The sequence below is a fragment of the Trachypithecus francoisi genome, unplaced genomic scaffold, assembly GCF_009764315.1.
Source record: "Trachypithecus francoisi isolate TF-2019V2 unplaced genomic scaffold, Tfra_2.0 Lachesis_group19, whole genome shotgun sequence".
Lineage (NCBI taxonomy): Eukaryota > Metazoa > Chordata > Mammalia > Primates > Cercopithecidae > Trachypithecus > Trachypithecus francoisi.
In genome coordinates, this window is record NW_022681464.1 from 4,809,877 (window position 1) to 4,831,030 (window position 21,154).

Here is a 21,154-nt window from a genome sequence, read left to right on the forward strand (position 1 = left end):
TTTCTTAGGCCTGACAAAGTGCTCAGTGAAGTCTTAATGATATTTTTTTTTCTCTTTTGAGATCGTCTACTTCCTAATAGGATAAATTCAGAGGAAAGCACGCTCCAATCCTTCAACTGCCTCTTCTCAACACAAACAACGAAGAACTCATTAACGGGCTTGCAGAAGAGGCAGTAGAAAGGGCTTGTCACAGGACCACGGGCTGAGAAGCCACCCTCAGGTGGGATCGGACGACTCGCCCCAAGGCCAGTGGGTCAGGAGTGGGGTCCGTATCCCAGTGAAGGGGAAACTGATGTCTGATGTCTGCCTGGCATTGCCGTGGCATCTCTTTGGGCAAAGTTTGGTCAGTGATTTAGCCCTGCGTACATCTGAACGCACTTTGACAGCCACGCTTTTTCATTTGACTCTAACAGGAATCCCATGAAATAAGCAGAATGGCCTGACTCTCCCAATTTGGCAGAAAAGACAATAGGGAAGTTAAGCTCTGAGAAAACAGCAGACATGGAGTCAAAACCCAGGCTCAGCCACTCATTGTGTGACCTTGAGTGAGGCTCCTTCCCTTCCAGTTTTGTCATCTGTGAAAGGCTAGGGATGGACAACATGGGTGTGAGGTCTTTTTACACATCTATTCTAGTGATAAACTACATGAGCAAAAGGACTTGCCCAAGGTCATGCAGTTGGCAAGGTGAGCGAGAATAACACAGAGGACAGTGTTTTCCAGACTGCCCCTGTTGAAAGGGAACACCCTCCATTGCCACCCACGCCATCTCCCCAAGTGTGGGCTGCAGGGGCCTCTACATGCCCCCTAGACCTTGCAAAGACCAAGGTCCCCAGGGGTGGTGCAGTAGCGGGGCACACGCAGCATCTGTCCTGACTGCAACTTGAAACCCCGACGTGGCCAGTTGCTCATTAGAGAAGAGAAGGCTGTTTTCTTTGGTATCTCCTTCACTAAATGAACCTAATGGACACGTGCTCGGTGTCAGGCCCTGCACTAGAGGAGGCGATGTGGAAGCAAATGAGACATACTGTCCACCCATGAGAAAGATGGGAGGCATGTGGACCAGGCTGCTGTGTACTGCTGGGTGGATGAATAAGAATTCATCCATGTGCCAGGAGGGTGGTGCGCCCCCACTTCCCTGGGACACATGCTTCTGCGCTCAGGACCCTTCTGGACTATGCCCTATGTATCTTTTCACCTGGCTGTTTACTTGTATCCTTGAAAATGTCCTTCATAATAAATGTAAGTAAGTGTTACATGGACCTAACCCTAACCCTTACAGTAAATGTAAATAGGTGTTTCCCTGAGTTCTGTGAGCTCCTCTAGCGAATTAATTAAACTCAAAGAGGGGACCATGGGAACTGCAACTTGAAGCCAGTCCATCAGACATTCTGGAGGAGCAGACTTATTAATATGACTGGTGGGAAGGAGGGGGCAGTCTTGTGTCCCTCAACCTGTGGGATCTGACACTATCTCCAGGTAAATAGTGTCGGAATTGAATTGGGGGACATCCAGCTGCTGTCCACTGAAGAACTGATTGCTAGCTTGCTGGTGGGGAGAAATCCCCACATGTTTTGAGGTCACGGAAGTCTTCTGGGTATATTGTTGTGGTGTGAGAGCAGAGGAAAAATGTTCTGAGAGTTTTTCCAAACAAGGCTCCAGTTGGATCACTAACCCTATCACTGGCCCTGGGCTCTCTCAGCCAGGGAAAAGGGGCATTTTTTTGTGACCCACACAAAGGCACTTGCTGTAGCCCAGGTGAGCATGGTCTTCTTCAAAGGGAGTGGAGATTCATAAAACTTTAGAAGCGATTAAGGTTTGAGAAGTTTGTGTGTAGACAGCATCCGCCAAACACACTGGAAACAGCAGATGCATGCAGAAGATGTACACGTCTGACCACAACCAACCTACTGTCTGGAAGAAGTATGTGCTCTTTTTCTGAGAGTCAACCCTTCCAACCACACAGAATCAAGGAACCCAATAGCTCCCTTTCTGCAATGTGCTAGTAGATGACTATTCTTCCATCTGTTCGATACAGTCAACAAAATCGATTGAGGGCCATGTCTTAGGCACAGTGATCAGAATCCGTGGAGGGGGACCACGAAGAAGGAGAGACAGCTTTCAAGAGGCCAGGGGACTCTTGGCTTGGGAGAGTACAAAGAGACAGACTCAAATACTCCTAGGACAGAGCAGAGTGATCAATGTTAGAAGATACCCGTGATGGCATGGGGAAAGTGCCATGGGAATTCAGAGGAAGGAATGATTAATTCCAACCCAGAATCTGGAAAGATTTCATGAAGGAGACGGCGCTCACAGAGACCCTCCACCAGGAGAGGAGGAAGCCTCAGTCCCTGTGTCCTTTGGCCACATCAGCTGTGTAAGCTTGAGAAAGCCGTTTTTCTCTGTTTTAAAATGAACCATTTGCTCTAAGTGTTTCACAGCATTATGGGGATTAAATGAGAACTGATTTAAATGCACATTGGATAAATAAAAGCACCAAATATAAGCCTTTCATCATCACTGGGGGAAGAGAAGGCAGAAAGCTAAAAGCAGAAAGTGTATGAGGGAGGAGGTGGGGTGGGGGTGGGTGGTGTCTGCCAAACACGGGGGCGCAGGGATGATGTGAGTGCCTACTGGGCTCGTAACTGCCTCCAGTGATTTCTTTAACCTCCCACAGCGAATTTAAAATTAAAGAGAACCCGATAAGAGCAAGCCAGAACATCGAAATTCCTCTGCACTGAGAAAATGGAAGTCTCAACCAGGGAAGTGGCTTCCAGTCCCAAGTGACAGGATAACACTGAGCCCAGCCCTCAGGTTCGCTGGGGGACCGTGTGAGCCTCGGTCTCTCCAGCTCCCAGCACTGAGCTTGGGTTTGATGTTGGCTCAGCAAACACCCATTAAATGAATGGATGCAGTCCTGACTGTTTTCCAAGGAATTTTACATTCATGGACCATTTTGATTCTTAACCATAAGCCAGAGGAGCAGATAGGACACAATTATTATCGCTGTCAAAGAGGGGAAACTGAGGGTCCCAGGGGTAAGTGTCCAAGTTAACACTGTTAGAAGGAACCTGGACCTGTGACTCCTCCTAAAGGGTCTTTTGCTCACACCATGTCACCCCCAAAGAATTATTATGATAGCCAGTTTATGCCACTATAAACCATCTTCCTGGACCTTCCTAAAGGCCTACTATGTGCTGTCTTAAGCTCTTTCCTTGTCGCAACTCACTTAATCAGGTCCTTTCATCACATGATGCTCAAATGTACTGGTTTATTCCAATTCACAAGGTAGTTTCTGTGCATCCCACATATAAGAGTCTTGTGGATTTTCTAGATCTTTTACCAAGTAAGAACAGATTTGGATTAAAACCTTTGGTTTGGTGGTTTGGAGTCATTGCTCCTTAGAAGAAAGAGAAGGAAGAAGCAGTTCAGGGTATCAGAAAGAGATACAAGGGCACTGTTTTTCCCTGCCTCCCCCGGCCCCACCTCATGGACATTCCTTCCTACAGAGTTGGCTGTCAGTTTTGACAGATGGCTTGGCTGCAGGAGCGGGGCAGAGGACAGGCTCATGGTTAAGGTCGCTAAGTAATTTGTGGCACCAAGGAGCCAGAGCCAGCTAGGCTGATTTGGGGTCTGAAATCTGGGCTGGAGTCCAAGTTCCAGCCAGGGAGGGTAAGATGGGGGGCCCTGCTCCCTGCGCCTTGTGACGCCCTCCACTGCAGCTGTAGCAGGCAGATCAGTGCCCTTCTATGTGGGGTGCTAAGGGAGGGCAGAGGAATGGGGCTCAGGGAGACAGTCAAAGCACCTTCAAGGTCAAAGCCACCCTCCCCTTTCATGACCCACCCCAGCCCCTTGGATGATAATAGACTACTGTACACCTACTCCCAAGGAGATGTTTCATTCTAATAACATTTTTTGTAGCATCAAGATTTGGGCAGGAGGCTGGAAGCCACACTCAGCCCCCAGCTCTGTTGCAGAGTACATGGCAACATGCTCATGCTGAGGGGCTCCGAGGCACCCCTAAAGTGGCAGGAACCTGGGGCAGGGGAAGGAAGGGAATGTCAGAGGACTCCCAGCTTCTGAAGAGAGGAGTGGATCAGGTAAGAGGAGGTCTGGGCCTTTGAGAACAACTCAGTGTGACATTTGTCTCCAGCAGAGTGGCCAGGTCAGCTCTGATCCCTGCAGTTGGTAGAGTATTTAGCACCCCCCACGGGGGATCTCAATAGTACAGTCTGCCAGCCATGGCTTTCGCATCACACTGAGAGGCAAGAGTATCATGGGACCCGGGAGAACTGAGTCATTAGCTAGATAAGGTACAGTGGAGAATTAGCTCATCAGATCAATCATTTGTGCCTGCTGTCCACTGACTGAGAGAAATGGACACTGAGTGGGTCAGCTTGGATGGGATGAGGGAGATGAGACCAACCAGAGCATGAGGCTCACAGGGTGGGAAGCCTCAGGGGGTGTCCTCAGCACACAGGAAGGACATGGGATGGCTAAGTGGACAGTAGGGATAAGAGGATGCTAGAGGCAAATTCACCAACCACATAGTTTTCAAGCCATAGAATTTAGATCTGGAAGAAATTTTAGAGATCATCTAGTCCAGCTTCTGCTGGCACAGCTTAGAGTGATCAAAGCCACACGGCAGAGCCAAGACCAAGAACCAGATCTCTCTCCATGCCTCCAACAACTTTTCAGGCTAATGATCTTCCTAGCACCCTCCAACCTCCCCTAATTGCTAACTGTAGTCCTCTGACTATCGTGGAGCTAGGAATAGCTTGGGAGTGCTGTAAGTATTCTTGGGGATTCTGTGGACCACCCATATCCGCCATTCCAGCCAGACATACCTTGTGGGAGTAATGCTGATCAACAATCCTTGCCAACCCGAAATCCCCAATCTTGAGCACGAGGTCCTCTGTGCTGATGAAGATGTTGGCGGGCTTCAGGTCCCTGTGCAGCACGTTGGCGGAGTGGATGTACTTGAGCCCGCGGAGCAGCTGGTACATGAACAGCTTGGCATGCTCTTCCGCCAGCGTGCCCTGCTCCAGCAGGCGTGCCAGATCAGTCTCCATGTACTCCTGGACGATGTAGGCCACGCTGAACTTCAGCAGCTCACCCTGCAGGTCAGTGCCCTTGGGCCCGAGCACCTCGTACACTTTGACGATGTTGTCGTGGTCCAGACGCCGAATGATCTTGATCTCTCGGAGTGCATGCTTCATGCTGCGGGCATCGCTCAGGGCAATCTTCTTCACCGCGACCTTCCGGCAGGCCCGGCTGTCCATGGCCGACAGCACCAAACCATTGACACCGAAGCCCAGGGGTTGGAAATCAACAAAGCGCCCACCGAGGTCATACCCGTAGACACTGGCGATGCAGTCACCCTTCTCAGCCATTGTGGGCTCAGTGATCTGGAGCTGCCCAGGTAACACAGGGGCAGTCAGGAAAGGCCAAGTCTCGGCTAGTGGCCTCCCTCGCACACTTCATTCTGTCAAGTCCCACGGCTGAGGGATGCGTTTTCTCCCGGTGAGGTCACTGCCACCAGCTCTCTGGAGACGAGAATGGCATATGGCCACGCTCGCTGAGCTGCACTAGTTGGGGGCTCAGGCTGTTGCCTTAACCTGCATTGGGAGGTCTGTCCACTAATTCCTGTGTTTCCTGAACACGCCTTAAAGCTTAGAATGGCTCATATTTCTTTTTAAATCTGGCATCTTGTAAAGAAAACCGAGTATCATTATCTATGGAATGTCAAGTTTTCTACCATAGTGGACTGCAAAGTAAAAGATGCAGAAACTCTCCCCTTTGAATACTTTGTTACAAGCTGAAATGCAAGAGTTGTTTGCTGAGCTGAACTCCTTTACTCAAGATGCTCCAAAGCTCAGCTATGTCACAGCCTCTCTCTGTGTTCCAAGCAGTATGCAGGGATCCCATCAATGAATTCTGGAGGCATCCAGGGGCTTCTTTCTACCTCTCCCGTTTCTACCAGCTCACCTTAGATTCCAAAACCTGAGCCGGTCTGGTAAGCACTGGTGAAAAAAGCTGGAGAAACCCAAGCACCTTTCATGAGCTCTACACCAAGTTACGCCCAAGGTTCCAAATGCAGGGGAGCTCAGCTGCCAGGCCGGTATCCTCTGGAGCCTTTGGATATGGGCAGCATCCTCTTTCGCCAGCTCATCCACGCCACCTTGCCTAAGACTGTATTCCACTGCACCCAGAGAGGCTGCAGGAATGTGGCATCTTTCAGACCAAGTCTGCTTCCCTGTCAAAGAGATAACATTGGGTAAATTTCCATACTCCAGCTTCCAACACCTTCCCACTTGCGTCTTTTGTTAACCAGCCCAAGTGTTATTTGATCTGTCCAGCCAGCTGAAACACTGCTTGCTCAGGGGATTCCGGGCTTTGCACTGCCCAGACACCCTCCTGCTGTGCATAGCACTCCCCTGGAAGAGAGAGAAGATGGATTGATTTGATAAGACCATCAGATGTTGTGCCTCTTATGTCAGTGCCGGCTCCCCCAAGGTTAACATGTGCAAATTACGGGGGAGAAGTATCCCTTCTGACCTTTGCAAAGTTAATTTGTTTTATGCTTTCCAAACACACACATCAGCCCTAGTTAGGAAGGGTGAGAGTAGAAAGTAACGAGTTGCAGACAGAAAACAAAGGATCGATACCCTTGTTTTGCACTTGGGTTCCTTTTCTTCCTTCTTTTACAAATGTCTTTGAACATTTTAAGAGGCTTTCACAGGGACTGAGATTTAATGACATTTGTATCTCTTGCTTTCCACGTAAGTTGAAGAAGCCCATGTACCAAATTACAGGGAAATAATGTTGCCACCCGTAATAAAAGGACTCTCTTTGCCCAGAAACCAGGGTGCAGAGTTCCCAGTGCTACATCAAGACTGGCATGGTGAGCTGTATTCTTTTTGACAATGGTGACCTTGCTCCTCAAAGCAATGGGTCAAATCTAAACGTCACTGTCCCTGCCCTCTGGTGGCTGTTGACTCAAATTACAGGTATAGGAGCTAAGTGGGGAGAAAAAACCCTGCAAAACTAGAAATGTAAATTCAGATCTCTGAAGTAAGGTAATATCATAGCGTCTAAGAGACTGGCAGGTTTTCTAAGTTCATAAAGACCACAGACACACAAAGAAAGAACACTGTATCCAACACAAAGGCATGAAACTGGCAGACTGCTGCTTTATTCTCATCATATCGCAGGGCCTTCTGTAGAGACACTTTCCTATCTGAAGTCTGCACAACTCTGCAAAGATAAATGAAGCAAAAACAGTAGTCAACTCAATGCTCTGAAATTAAGGGGGCAAATTAGGGGACACAGATGATCTGAAATAGTAAACAATCAGATCCCCTGTAAAGACTTCTAATGAAAGAAATTTGCCAAGGGTCTAGAACATAGTAATTGCTCAACAGATGTTACCTATTGTTGCTGTTTAGTTAAACATTCCCTTATATTTGAATACGATGTATTCAAGATTCTGATAATTTGTCAGATCTTCGGTAATTCTATTCTGCATGTTTTTACTGGGTCTAGGAACAAAACAACCATAGACTTACAGAATTTCAGATTGGGAAGCAATCTAAGCAAACAAGGCCCGTGGTCGTTATCTGGAGATGGTACTGCCCTCCTCACCTTATTTGACTGGGAGTCACTACTGGTATTTAATGGGCAGGGCCGGATTTGCTAACCATTCTACTGAGCATCCCCACCTCCATGCCCAAATGCCCAGAGCATGTCCACTGACATCCACCCCTCCACCCCCAAATGCCAACAGCACTTCCACGGAGAAACATCAATTCTGATTCCAGTTCTCACTTTACAGGTGAGGACACCAAGGCTTGGAGAGCACCAGCTTAGTGCTTTCAGTATAGATAGGGTCAATATCCATCTGATGAATGGATAAATGAATACCATTCACTCTGTTTGAGGATGCCCAGCCACTAAGAGACAGTGCTGGGAGCACCCAGTGAACCAGATTCTATGGCCTGTGCTAGTGAAGTCCACCTGGACACCTAACTCAGGGGAATCAAAGAGCCTCTGCAGCTCCCCATTGTCTCACTCCTCGACTCCTGCTGCCCAAGTCACGTAATGGCAATTACATTGAAGCTTCTCTTTCTCCCCACAAGCCTGTTCTGGCTCCCAAGGGCACAGCAAAAAGAGGCAATCGCATATTATTATCTTTTTTAGGAAGAGACATGCTTAAGCCTTCTTCCCTTTCCAGCTCCTGCTGGGTTGTAAACAGAGAGAGGAATGAGCACCTAAGCAGAGAGGGGATGACATCACAAGCAAGCTGAATGCAAGATTTGCTTGAGATCAGCTGCAGTGCAGATAATCTGCGAATAATTAAGAGGTGCTTTGTTTATTTTTTAAAACTCTTTCCCTCCCCCGTGTGTGTCTCTTTTTCAGTGGTCTTCCCAACATGCTGTCAGCTTTAGGGGGCAAGTACCATGTCAAGGTGGAAAGCCTCGGTTCCAGCCACTCCACCTTTCTTGTGGGCCACTAAATAGACTCTTTCCTGCCTGGCTTCTTTGCTTATACCTTCCCAGTTCCTGAAATATTCTCCTGCTTCCCCACCACCCCCATTTGTTGAAATCCTATCATTCAGAATCCAAAGTCTCACTTTTTTCCTAAAGCATCCATCCCGGTTCTCAATGACATATCTCCCTTTTCTAAACTCCTGTGGCACTCGTGTGTATGCTGTGTTTGGCATTTACCATATATTAGCCTGGGCTGTTATTTACCTTTTTGTACATGTCCATCTCCCAACTAGACTGTAAGCTTCACAAGTAGCTTACAGGGCACATAGTAGGGCATAGAAAATATCCGTGGACTAGAAGGAGCTGAGTGCCATTCATTATGTCTACAAAGTGGTGATGCCTACACTTCCTAGGGGTCACTGTCCCTTGTGATACTTGCCACGGAAATTGTTCAAAGGGCGCATCTCACAACAAGCCCTAAGCACTCAGACCAACTAATATTTCTGAACTTCAATCCTCTTAGTAACATCTTCTGCTTAGATGCTGCCTCTCCAGAGTTTCAGTCCTCTAATCAGGCAGCCTCTTGTCTGACCATTTCTCTGTTCCCATTTGAGTTTATTATTATGCCTCTCTTCTCAAGCCTCTTCATTTTCTGTTTCTTTCCCCAGTTCCTCTGTAATTTGCATTGTAAACACTTTGCCTTTCTCACTAGGTGGGCTGATTACAAGGCATCCACCACCTAAGAAGTCTCAGGTTAGTGGTCCATTGCTTGCATGATATGCTGAGAGGTGGGGGCCCATCAGCCATGGGGAGGAGCAGACTAGCATCTGGATGTGTCCACCTGGGCAGGGGAGTGGTCGTGGCAGCTCTTGGTGTGGTGCAGCTTCTCAGGGCAAAGCCCAACCATCCTCAGTTCAAAGGTGGTGGTTCAGAACTGCTCCGAACCACAGGTGTGATTTCAAAACCAGGGAGGTGGCATTCACCATCTGCGATGGAAAGGCCACTCATTCAGTCGTGCTTGAATGACACCCAGCAAGAGGAATGCACGGAACTCTCGCAAGGGCAGTGAAGGTCCCCATGATTCCATGGCTGGACATTGTAATAAAACACAGGAATAGAAATTTCTACCCTCAGGACTCTGAACAATGGAGTTTCAGCTCTCACTGCTTTCTCACTGACTCTCAGGCAACAGCTTATTTGAGGCCAATTAATTATTCTCTCACTCATCCAGCCTTTTAACGTGTGGAGGCAAACCAGAGACAAGATGGCGTGTGCCAACTGTCCCTTTCTGGGATTCCTGGGGCTCTGGTGTACACATCGGCTTTGGAAAGTCTAAATTTAGACTCACCTCCCTGTCTGCTCAGATCCTCCCAAACCTCATGCTGTCGACTTTCCACAGGAACTATCTCCCCAGCAAAGTGCTGACATTTCACAGACGCTGCTTTCTTCCCCTCTCCCGAACACTCTGAAACTTACAGGAAGCCCTTCACCTGTGGAGCCGCTGTTTACAGCTGAGCAGGCTACGCACTGCGTGCTTCTAGGTGGCACCTTCACATGGCAGTCTGTCTGACTCCAAGGCTCGTGATCCTAATGAGTCACTGTGGTCTATGTGAATGGAGTCCTCTAGACCAGGGATGGGCAAACTTTTTCTATAAGGAGCCAGAGAAGAAATATTTTCATGTCTGTAGGACATACAGCCTCCGTTGAAACCACTCAACACAACTTAATTCTGCCTTTATAGCAAAAAAGCAGCCACAGACAATACCTGAACAAAGGAGCATGGCTGCATTTCAATAAAACTTTATTTACAAAACTAGGTGCTGGGCCAGATTAGGCTTGTGGGCTGCAGTTCGTGGACCTCTGCTCTAGACTCCACGGGAACATCCTCTAGCTCATTCACAAGCAGGCCCTGAAGTGTGCTGGGACCCAACCCCTTTCCGGCTCCTCCTGCACTGCACTGTCTCCTTCCTCTTGGACTCAGTCTTCCTGTTGCCCCTCATGGTGACACGATCCCAGGCCTGGCTGGCCTCCTGGGGAGCTACCCTAGGAGGTGAGGCTTGGTTCAGCTCATTTGCAAATTCTTTCCAAAAGCTACCTAATCTGCCCTAAAGGTCCCTTCTAGTTCTGCAATTCTGTGGTATGGCTGATGTGCCTCACTCCGCAACCCCACTTGCATTTTAACAGAAGCCTTCCGGAGAGATGGCAAAGAGGACATGATGAAGATGGTGGAACTGCATGTCCTGAGGGTTTACCAGAGGCCAGTGGCTTCACTTGATTATTTCAGTTGGGTCTCACAACATCCCTGTGAGGTTGATATCATTTTCCAGGGAGCTCCAAGAGGGAAGTGATTTTCCCAGTCACCCTCTGGCAGGTGAAGAATCTGGGATGCCAACTCAGGTTGGTCCGAGTCCAGCGCTCACGCTCTAATCGCCATAATATGATCTCAGCCCCAGCGAGTGACTTACCACAAACCATCTAGGCTCAGTGTGAGTTTTCAGGCCCAGTGAGGGAAAAATGTGAGGTAGGCACACCTTGTGGTATGTCTCAAAGCAAGAGGCAAGCCACCTTTTCAGCCTGTGTTCAACCCAGTATGGAGGCCACAGTAACCCCATTCTATGGAAAGAGAAACCCAGAAATAGAATGTTGAAATAATATTAAAAGTGGAGTAAAAAACCCTTGATTTTAAACAACCACACCCCCACCTTCCATCATGTTCTTGACCTTTAACTGTGAACCTCAGCCACGCTGGAGCCTGTGGCACAGGGACTGAGCATCCTTGGGACGAGCTGGCTGACTTGCAGACATCCTGACTAGCACAGCCTGTAGCTGACACTGACTGTGGCCACCTACCCAGGAAACATTCCTGCTTCCTCCTCACGAACAAACCAGGTCTGGTTCAGCCATCAGGCAGCTGAGCCCACTCAGGAATGACTCCCAGTGGGTCTAAACCAGCATTTCTCAGCCTCAGCACTGTCAACATTTTGAGCCAGGTGATCCTTAGCAGTGGGACTGTCCTGTGCATGGCTGCGTGCTCAGCAGCATCCCTGGCCTCAGCCTCCTGGATGCCAGTCTCACCCCCAAGTTGTGACAACTGAAAGTGTCTCCAAACACTGACAACTGTCACCTGTGGGGGAGGCACAAAATCGCCTCTGGTTGAAAAATCACTTGTCTCTATCAGCAGTTTTCAACAGGGTTGGTGTTGGCATCCGAGCTGGGTGCCTCGGACTCAAGGTCAAGCTGTTGGCCAGGGCTGCAGTCATCTCAAGGCTCAAACAGGGAGGTAGATCTGTTTCCAAGCTCACTCAGGTGATTACACAATGACTCTGGCCTCAGCTTCTGCAGTTCTCTCTGCTTTATGGGACTGTACCATACACTATTGCTGGAAGTTTAACAACTCTGATCCCAACCCACTAAATGCCAATAGCACTCCCTAGTCCCTGGGTCAGACTCACATTTCCCAGAGTCCCAGGAGGCAATGTCATCTCCTAAACCCATCCCTGTTGAGGACCATGAATCTAAACCAACTGTGGTAATACAATTCCCTCTGGGCAGTGATTGCTTTAGGGGTGGTCATATGATCCTGTTCTGGTCAACAAGTCTAAGGGAAAGTCTGCTGGGGAGTCCTAAGGGAAAAGGTTTCCTTCCCAAGCAAGAAGAAACCCTACTTCCTGTTTGTGGATGCGGGTGTAGAGGAAGTGGTGTTGGTGCTGCAGCAGCTGTCTTGAGGCCACATGGGGAGGTGGCAGAGGAGCGTGGGACCTTGCTGGCATCGCTGCTGAGCCATGCCTGCAACTACCCACCTCCAGCTTTCTTGCCAAGAGAGACTGTCAAGCCCTACTGCTGTTTAAGACATTTTTGCTTTGGACTTTCACATTTTTTTTTTCACTTGAGGCTGAGATGATCTAACTGAGAGTAACTTGCTCAGCACATGGTTGGTCTAAATGGAAAGTGAGGAGAGGTAGAACACATGGCTTCTGACCTCAAGAAGCTTATATTCATATCGGGGGAGTGGAACCACAACAATAATTATGGAAACAGCACAGGAACATTCAGGAGTCAACTGTGTGATCCCTACTGTAAGTGTAGCAGGAAGCGGGCTGAGTCCCATCAGTCAGAGAGGCGCCTGGAGGATGTGGAAGGCAGCTACCCAGATGCCCCAGTGATCCTGGTTTTCAGGCCCTGTGTCATTCCCTCCCCTCAAGCGGGTGCTGGACTCACTGACTCATTTCTAAGGAACAGAATTTGGCAAAAGGAATGGGATGCGACTTCTGAGATCAGGGTATAAAGAGCCTGTAGCTTCCAGCTCAGGTAATCCCTCTCTCCTGTTCGCTCTTGGGGAAGCTGCTGCTCTTCTTGAGGCGGCCCTGTGGGGGAATCCCTGTGAGTTCTCAGAAACGGACCTGCCAGCCACCGCGTGAGTGAGCCTGGAGACAACCCTTCCCTGAGTTGAGCCCTGAGTGGACGACAGCCCCGCCAACAGCTTGATGGACATCTCAGGACACTTCGAGTCAGAGGCACCAACTAAACTGTGCCCAGATTCTTTACTCTCAGGAGCTGCATGGTAATAAATGTTGTCTTTAAGCCAATAAATGTTGGGACATTTGTTATACAGCGATAGCTAACTAATGGAGAGGAAGGACTTGGAGATCTGCAGTTCTTGACTTTCTAAAATAGAGAAGAGGCCTTGAAAAGTCCTTGTGAGTCTGGGGTCTTGGGTCTCACCTGGCATGGATCTCATTAGATTCCAGAGTCAGAACTGTGGGGAGGAAGGGAACCTTACCTCTCTGTTTTCACTGATGTAATCCAGGGTCCAGGGCAGTGTCTGACATACAGAGAGGGATTCAATAAATAAATATCAGTGGACACAGGAATGGCTCCATGTTTGCAGTAAGATTCTGGTTATGACAAAGTACAACCCACATGGAAAGATAAATTTAAAAAGCATCCCCGAGGCCCAGAAAAGAAAGCTTTTTAAATCCCTGCAGCCTGAGTAGAGGCTAAAAGCAGGGGTTCAAGGGAGGAGGCCACACAGGCTCCCAAAAGCATAATGACCAGAGGCGTTTCCTCACCAAGGAAAGAACTGCTGTGTAATCGCTGATCTTTACCATTGAGACTCAGCTGGGTCTTACTCTCAGCGGCGGCAGCAGGACCCCCAGGAATGAGGAGAAACAACTCTCCCTGGCCTTCTGGGTTTTGAAATTAAGCGCTGCTGCCTCCACCCTGGAGGAGTGCAGGTTGCCGTGGTCATGTGGAGTGACCCGTGCACGCTCAGAAACTCATTTTCCTTTGCAGAAACTCTGATATATGGGCAGATGGCTGCTCCTAATGGTGCCGCCCATGATGCCAACCATGGGCTACATTCCCTATGCCTGTACTTGTCTCATGCCCAGCACCATTCCCAGCCCAGGACCTGGGACGACCCTTCACACACACCAGCCAGCAGGACGCCAACTGACCTGAGCCAAAGCCCAGCTTAGTCTAAAATAAATAGGTCTCAAGCAGAGGAACCACTGACGGCTCTGCTGCCCATGATGGGCCTCAGGTGAGCCTTCTCCCGCTGGGACGTGTGAGCCTGTGGTGACTGCAAATATCTTAAGGTCCCTGGGAGGCAGTGAGGCCACCCACCCTGGGTTGTGTTTCCCTTATACGGTTTTCTAAAGAACACGCCTGTGGGGACACTGCTGAGAAAGAAACAGGAGGGGACCCTGTTGTCTTCACCTCCCTGAGGTGGGGTGGTTAGAGGAAAGAATTGAGGGAGGGAAGAGAAGTTTGCAGAAGGAACATCAGATGCTGGGTGGGGAGTTCCCTCCTCCCCAAAGAGCAAAAACTCCAGGAGCGTTTGGGCTTTGCTGTTTTTCCTTTTGAAAATTACGTAACCAGCCAGGGAGAACAAAGCCTTCCCATGCCTCTCAGCTATACTAAAATAGCACGGAGAGAAATTCCGGCTGCCTCATCGGAACTCCAGCTCCACATCAGCAAAGCTGAGGAAGGGGAGCATCTGGGTCCCTGCGTGGGAAGTCTGGGAGCCGGTGGCCACGGGCACAGCACCAGCTGCACAGAGGCCCCTGCCCAGGCTGGAGGCTGAGTCCAGCTTCTGGTCGGCAAGTGTCCAAGGGGGCATGTGCAGCAGGTGTGTAAATCCTTTTGATTTTAACCGACTCCTGCAACATTTGACCCTTGTAGATTCAAGGAGAAACTTCTTTTCGTTTTAAAGGAAGGAGATCTGAGATAGCAGAAGATGGTGGCCTCTTTCAAAATCTAAATCAGTGCAATTATGACTTCAGTGGCTAAATAAGGTGAGGCCCTATTTGGGGCTTGCTTTGTTTGGGCTGTGTTCTGAAGGGAAGTGATCCCAGCCAGCACTGAGCTTCTCAGAGGCAGAGCCTGCACCTTTATTCTCCCACACTTGCTTGAGTACTTATTGAATGGTGCCTGCAGGCCACTGTGCCTTCCCTGAATTGGGAGATAACTCTGGGAGCCCACATCTAATAAGCCATCTTGGGAATGCAGAAAGTCCTCTGGCAGCTCAGTGTTCAGACTTGAGTTTTCCTGCCAAATTTTGGGACCCATAAACGGGACCACTTACTTTCTACCTGCAGGGTTAGCCCATGGCAGGGATGCTCAAAGATTCTTGGCTTGTAGCTACAGGAGTCCGTATTATCTTGCTTTCGACCAAAATGGCAAATGTGTGCCATATATATTACTATCACTCCATTTTGTGCCTATGGCAGACATTGATACTCAGTCATGACTCTCTCCTGATGAGCCAGGAGAATCAAAGTCCTTCTAAAACAGCACTCCTGAGAGCCTCTGCCAAGCACCTGGAGCTGGCACTCAGGTGGAGCCTACCTGCATTGGTGGCCTGGACTCTGACCTCACGCTCCCATTGCTAACGGGATCTTTCTTTGTCTCTGGCACCAAGCCCTGCCTTGTTCCCCAGGCACACAGTCCAACTCAGCTAGCATTTATTGAGGGCCTCCTAGGTGCTGGGCATAGTCATACACATTCAACAACGTTTAAGTTGAAGTTTCATTAGTTACACTGTGAGGTAGGTGTAACTATTCTCAGTAGATTAATCAACTCAGCACAGCGCATGGTGCACAGTAGGTGCCCTGCAGGTGCCCGTTCTCCTCCGCTTCCTTCCATTTTGCAGAGTTGAAATGACTCCCTTCCATTTTGCAGAGAGTTGAAATGACTTCCTCAAGGTCACACCCTAGAAGGTAGAGCCTGGGGTCTAAACTAGGCATGGTTCCAACACCAGTGAACTCTGCCGTCTCCCATGGGGCTTCCTGTTACAGAGCACCCTTGAGCATCCTTGAGTGCTTGCTTTTGTTTTTCTAATTTTCCCAGTTTCTTGGAGAAGGATTTACCTTGCTTCCTTAACTCATCTTGGGAACTGACATCCTTTGTCACTGTCTCTAGCCTCTGATCTCCAGTCTCCCTGAACTCTACTCACCAGCCATAAAAAGTATCTTTCAGCCCATAAATAATGTCACATTTCCCTTGCCTCTGGGCCTTCACACTTGCTGTTCCTTTTGTCAGGAAAACCTGTTCCTTTTGTTAGGGAAACTGCCCCGCTTCTCTTCACCTGGTTCAATTTTTTTTTTTTTTTTTGAGACTAGGGTCTCGCTCTGTCACCCAGGCTAATGTGCAGTGGCTCGATCATAGCTCAGTGCAGCCTCAAACTCCTGGGCTTAAGAGATCCTCCTGCCTTAGCCTCCTGAGTAGCCAGGACTACAGGTGCATGCCACCATGTCCAGCTAGGTTTTTTTCTTTTTTAAGTTTTGTAGACATAGGTTTCATCATGTTACCCAGGCTGGTCTCGAACTCCTGGGCTCAAGCAATCTTCCTGCCTCAACATCCCAAGGTACTGGGATTACAGGTATAATCCATACCCAGCCACTAATTCTTATGCATCCTTTAGGTCTAAGTTTAAATGTCCCTTCCTCCAGGAAGCCTTCCCTGATGTCTCTTTTCCCTTCCCAGACTAGCTTATCTGTTCAGGCTGTGTCCCCCTCTTGGCCCTTTTATGTCACTTTTCTCTCTGTTTCAGTTTTAACTGCTGTGTTCGATGTTTGACTGGAAGTGCAGGGAGGGCAGGAACTCCATCATGTGCATCGCTCTAACCTACTGCATCAATATTAATTCCTAACCTACTGCATCAATATTAATATCTGAGCAGTGCAAATGCATTCCCAGAAGCTCCACACTCCAGACCATAGTTTACAAATCCAAATTTGTAATACTGACTTCTTTCCACCTGCTGAGAGATACCAACCAGACATGAGAATTTCACAAGTCTTATCTGATTTAAATCCTGGATTCAGTCCCTTTAAATTTCACAGAGTTCTTTACTTCTTTCCACCCAGCCCAGCCTGCCTCTTACCCAAGTGCACCGGCTCCTTATCCAGCTGACGCATGTGCATGGTTACCTCCTACTATTCCCAGGACGCTAATCATTTGCAGGGCTTATGCTCAGAGGCAACAAGAAATCATTCCTAAAGCAGAAAAAAGTGATCCCTCTCCCAGCGATTGCATCTCCCTGTTTTCTGGTGACAGAACTCGTATTTTGACAGGTCAGGTCAATAATCCCTGGACCATACGGGGGCTGTCAGAATCCAGGCAAGGCAGGGAGCCAGGAGGCCTGGGTTCTGGTCCTACCGCTGCCTGTGAGCACTCCAGCAAGAAGTCTCATCTCTGTGAAGTGGGAATAACCACACTGCCCACTTACTCAAGAGAGAACAATTGGGCTGGCAATACAAATGTGCTTCCAATAATAAGTACAGTCATGACCACAACCCAATGATACCAAAGTGAACAGCACCCATCATGACATTAAGTGGGCTGTAGGGGCTGGAAGTATGACCCCTTCTCCTGCCTTGGGCAAGTCTCAACATGCCTCCAGTAGTAGGGTGGTTTCAACATGAGAAGAGGTGAAACCACTGCACATGTGTTTTGAGTTTCTTTTCTGTGAGAGTTGGGAATGGAGACTGGAGGGGAGCCTCAGGCTGAATTATTTCTATTTTCTCTTCCAGGACACACAGAGATATCCAGCCCGGGGTGTGGGGTATTAAGGAATGAATCTACAATGAATTGCCAACTGGCTGACCAAGTCCATTATGGTGACACCATTCACTCGGTTCTAACTTCCTGACTGCCGCCATGTGTCCGCTGCCCTCTCTGTGAGCGCCTCCTTCATGGAAAGGTTTTGAAACCCGGAAAGTCAGACCCACATGCCACAGAGATCACATCGTAGGGACGTGAGCACTGGAGAGGAAACGTGTGGTTGTCCACTTGCTTTTGTACTTTGCTCCTTGCTCTAGCAGGAGAGATACCAGGGAGTGCATTGGTCTCCTAGGAACAGTGAATCCCCTGCAGGCCCATAGCACATTCCACACACCCACAACCCTCTTAGTCTTGATGGTCAGGGCCCGTGGGAGGCCATCGGATCGCAGTACACGTGGTGAGAGGGAGAGAACTGGTCAGCCCCCAGGTAAAAAGCTCCCTGGAGGGAGATGGCAAGGCATGAGGCTCCACCGCCTGGGTGGGGAGTGGACAAGAAAGCAGTGGAGCTCATGGATCCAGGGAGATGGGCAGTGGGGAACCCACTCTAAGCTCTCAGATGAGGCAAAGAACAGGAGCCTTGACAGGGACCCCGGTTTCCCCAGCAGCACCTGTGTTCCTTGCTGGTTTGGTTTCATGCTGGAAAAGGTGACCATCCAGCCTTCAGGCGTTAGTCAGTTCATACTAATTACAGCAGGAACCCAGGCAACTGAAGTCCAGAAAGGGGAAAGGACTCTGCCAAGGTCACTCCTGTTTTTGGGGCAGGCCCATCCCATTTTGGCATTTCTTGGGCATCAGGCTAACCTTACAGGGCATCCTCCGTCAGGTGAGGAAGGGGAACCTGACCCAGCCAGCAAAGGCCCATGCATGGCCAGGATTGGCCAACTGTAAAGAACCAGATCCTCCTCCTCAAATAACTAAGTCATAACTTTCTATCAGGAAAGAAAGAGTCACATATGGACCATGTGGCAGCAGCTACCAGCATTCCAAACCAGAATCCTCTCCCTTCACTAGAACAGAGCTGGAGCCAGGCTGCCCTCAGGGAGCGATGGTAGAAGGGGACTGAGAATTAGCCCTGTCCTGGTAAGGATGTGCAGGGCTGGTGCCTAGTACAGCATTTGGCCTCTATGGGGGCCCAGCCAGTGTTTGCTGGGTGAGAAAGTCATCAGTTCATTCTAGTGTGAGATTGGAGAGCCAAGCCCCCTTAAGGCCAGGTACAAAAGATGCCTCTGTTCAGGTGTAACCAAGACAGTGAATGAATCACAGGAATGTGGACAGTCTCCTGCCCACATGCATCAGTGGGAAACAAAACACTCAGGATCCTGATGATACGAGCCAGGGTGCAGGCCCAGGCGAGGGGAGCAGGGACAAAGAGGAGGAGCTAGGGAGAGGAAAAGAGGAGAGAGAAAGAAGGGGGATAGTGGAAGGGGGGCAATGGGTAGAAGGAGGTCGAGTGAGGACCTTACCTCCAGCCCCAGAGGCAGCTGCCTGCCTTCTTTTTGAGTTGCTTGGCTGTCACTAGCACTCAGGACACACAGACGGACTATTCTCACTGCCTGGGAGCCTTGGACATACACATTGATCTAGTCCTCAATGCAGAATATGCTGCAACCTTGACAACAACAGCAGCACCGTAGCTTGACCAATGCAATCCTGCCAGCAGCCAAGAACCCTACAGTTCTCCCTGGTACTGGGAGTCCAGGGCAGGAACTGGTTTAACCTGCACAGTGTAGTTATTTCACTGGGAACCCAGATCGGGGCTGGCATCCCAGCCAACACACTTGGATATTTGGCATGCAGCGGGCTGGGTAGTGACGCACTAAAGCATTCCTTTGCCTCTACACACTCCAGATAAATGAACCTCAGGGTTTCATGAGTTCTCAAGAACCAGCAGAAACCAGGCTCTGTCTTGTTGCTATGACCTGGGGTCCTTATGTGCTGGGAACAAGAGGAAGTCAATGGGTTTATGCCGGGGCTGCCTGGGGAAGGTCTCAGCCACCCTGCAGGCTTATGTAGGGTCCTACTTCCAAGCTACCCTTTGGGAGGAAGAGTGCTTGATAGATATTGCCTTTAACCCAATGCATGGGCCAGAGCAATGGGGCTCAGAAAAGTACTTAAGGTACTTATACGCATCATGCACAGAGCTTCCTTAGGGAACAAACATATAGAGGTGAAGGCTGGACAGGGAGAGGTGGGGCTGGATCAGGTCAGCATAGGTGGGAGGAGCTGCCTCTCCTGTGCTGGTCACTTCCCACCTGGAGGAAACCAGCTGAGGCTGTTGTCACCTAGCATGGCAGGAGGGGACAGAACTCTCACCTGTCCAGTGCAAACCTTCTGGGTGGGAGGCAGATTGCTTTTAGAACTAGGCTTTATTATATTGCCAATAAAAAAATCATTTTCTTTTTTCAAGGAGTGATGTCAATTGTTTTTTGTTCTGAATCAGTTTCAGCTGCCTGAATTGCAAATTAGGATCCCAAGTGTGGGTGTGGGTAGACAGAGAGTCTGAGGACACCTCAAGGGGCCTAGCCTCAGAAAGCCTGAAGAGCAACCCAAATGGGTCTCACACGGGACTGAACCGAGGGCCCTGGGGGTCAGATCAGTGGGGTTGGGACGGAAGATTGGCACCCAGGGCCTACCACCATTCCTAGGTTTAGTTTTATAAGGCAAGTGTTTCTCTGACATAAAACAAAAAGCAAAACAAATCACTGACTCTGAGAGTGATCTCTTTTCACCCTGTGGATCATTTTGTCTTTTCTTTGACATAATTGCAGAGAGGCGTAGAGTCCCAGCTTCAACTCTACCGTCACCCAGGCTCCAAGGACCTAAGGTTCCCTCTGCCTTCCTTTGAGCTGTCAGCAAAGGTGGCTGGGAGTAAGGCCTGGGACAGTCTTGCTGACCTCCCCCCATGAGGCCATCTCTTAGGGCAAGCGTAGTGAGGGCAGGGGTGAGGCTACAGTAAAGCAGGGAGGTAAAACCTTGTCATGGCGATACTGCAGCCTTTCCCCTTTCATCCACCCTGCTTTAGGGTAGGTCCTGGACATCTCTAAATACCTAGATTCTAAATCATGCCACCTCTAGCTTTTGTCCCCTGCAGCAGCTGAGTGTGAGAACCATTCACTTTTGCTTTCCTGCAGCAGACAGCACTTAGGATCTGTGGCATCCCTCAATGAATATGTTCAGAATAAACCCTGCAATGCTCTCTCTGCCGCTTTCCTGCATCCCCTGCAATCCGTCCTCCTTTCCTTGATTATTCCTAAAACATATCTATTCATTTCATTCTATTAAAAAGTTTTTTTGAATAGCTCTCTACTGTCCCACAGGTTCCTCACATGCAAGCTCCTCACCCAGCCCCCACAGTCATGCCTGCACCTGTCTTCCCCACTCTCCAGAGGCTGCCCCCCACACCACAGCCACACAGAATGGGGGTGATCTTCCCTGATTCACCACATTCTCCACACATGCAGGTCCACCTGCTTATGACACTGTCCTTTCTGTTTGCCTGGAGCAACCCTGCTCATGCTGTGCTGAAATGTTACCCTGACACTTTCAGAGTTAACATCCTTCCACTTCACAGAGCACAACACATACAACCACAATGCTTATC

The 21,154-nt window shown here is 49.3% G+C and overlaps 1 protein-coding gene across 2 annotated transcripts in view; it reads right to left on the bottom strand.

The window, feature by feature from the left end:
• Nucleotides 1–21,154, bottom strand: part of MAPK4 (mitogen-activated protein kinase 4) — a 176,289-nt gene that overhangs the window by 63,670 nt on the left and 91,465 nt on the right. For both annotated transcript variants that reach the window (XM_033177713.1, XM_033177714.1), the window contains exon 2: nt 4,846–6,254. In XM_033177713.1, coding sequence (XP_033033604.1) covers nt 4,846–5,391 — 546 coding nt within the window. In that variant the 5' untranslated portion in view covers nt 5,392–6,254. The remainder of the gene's footprint in view (nt 1–4,845; nt 6,255–21,154) is intronic.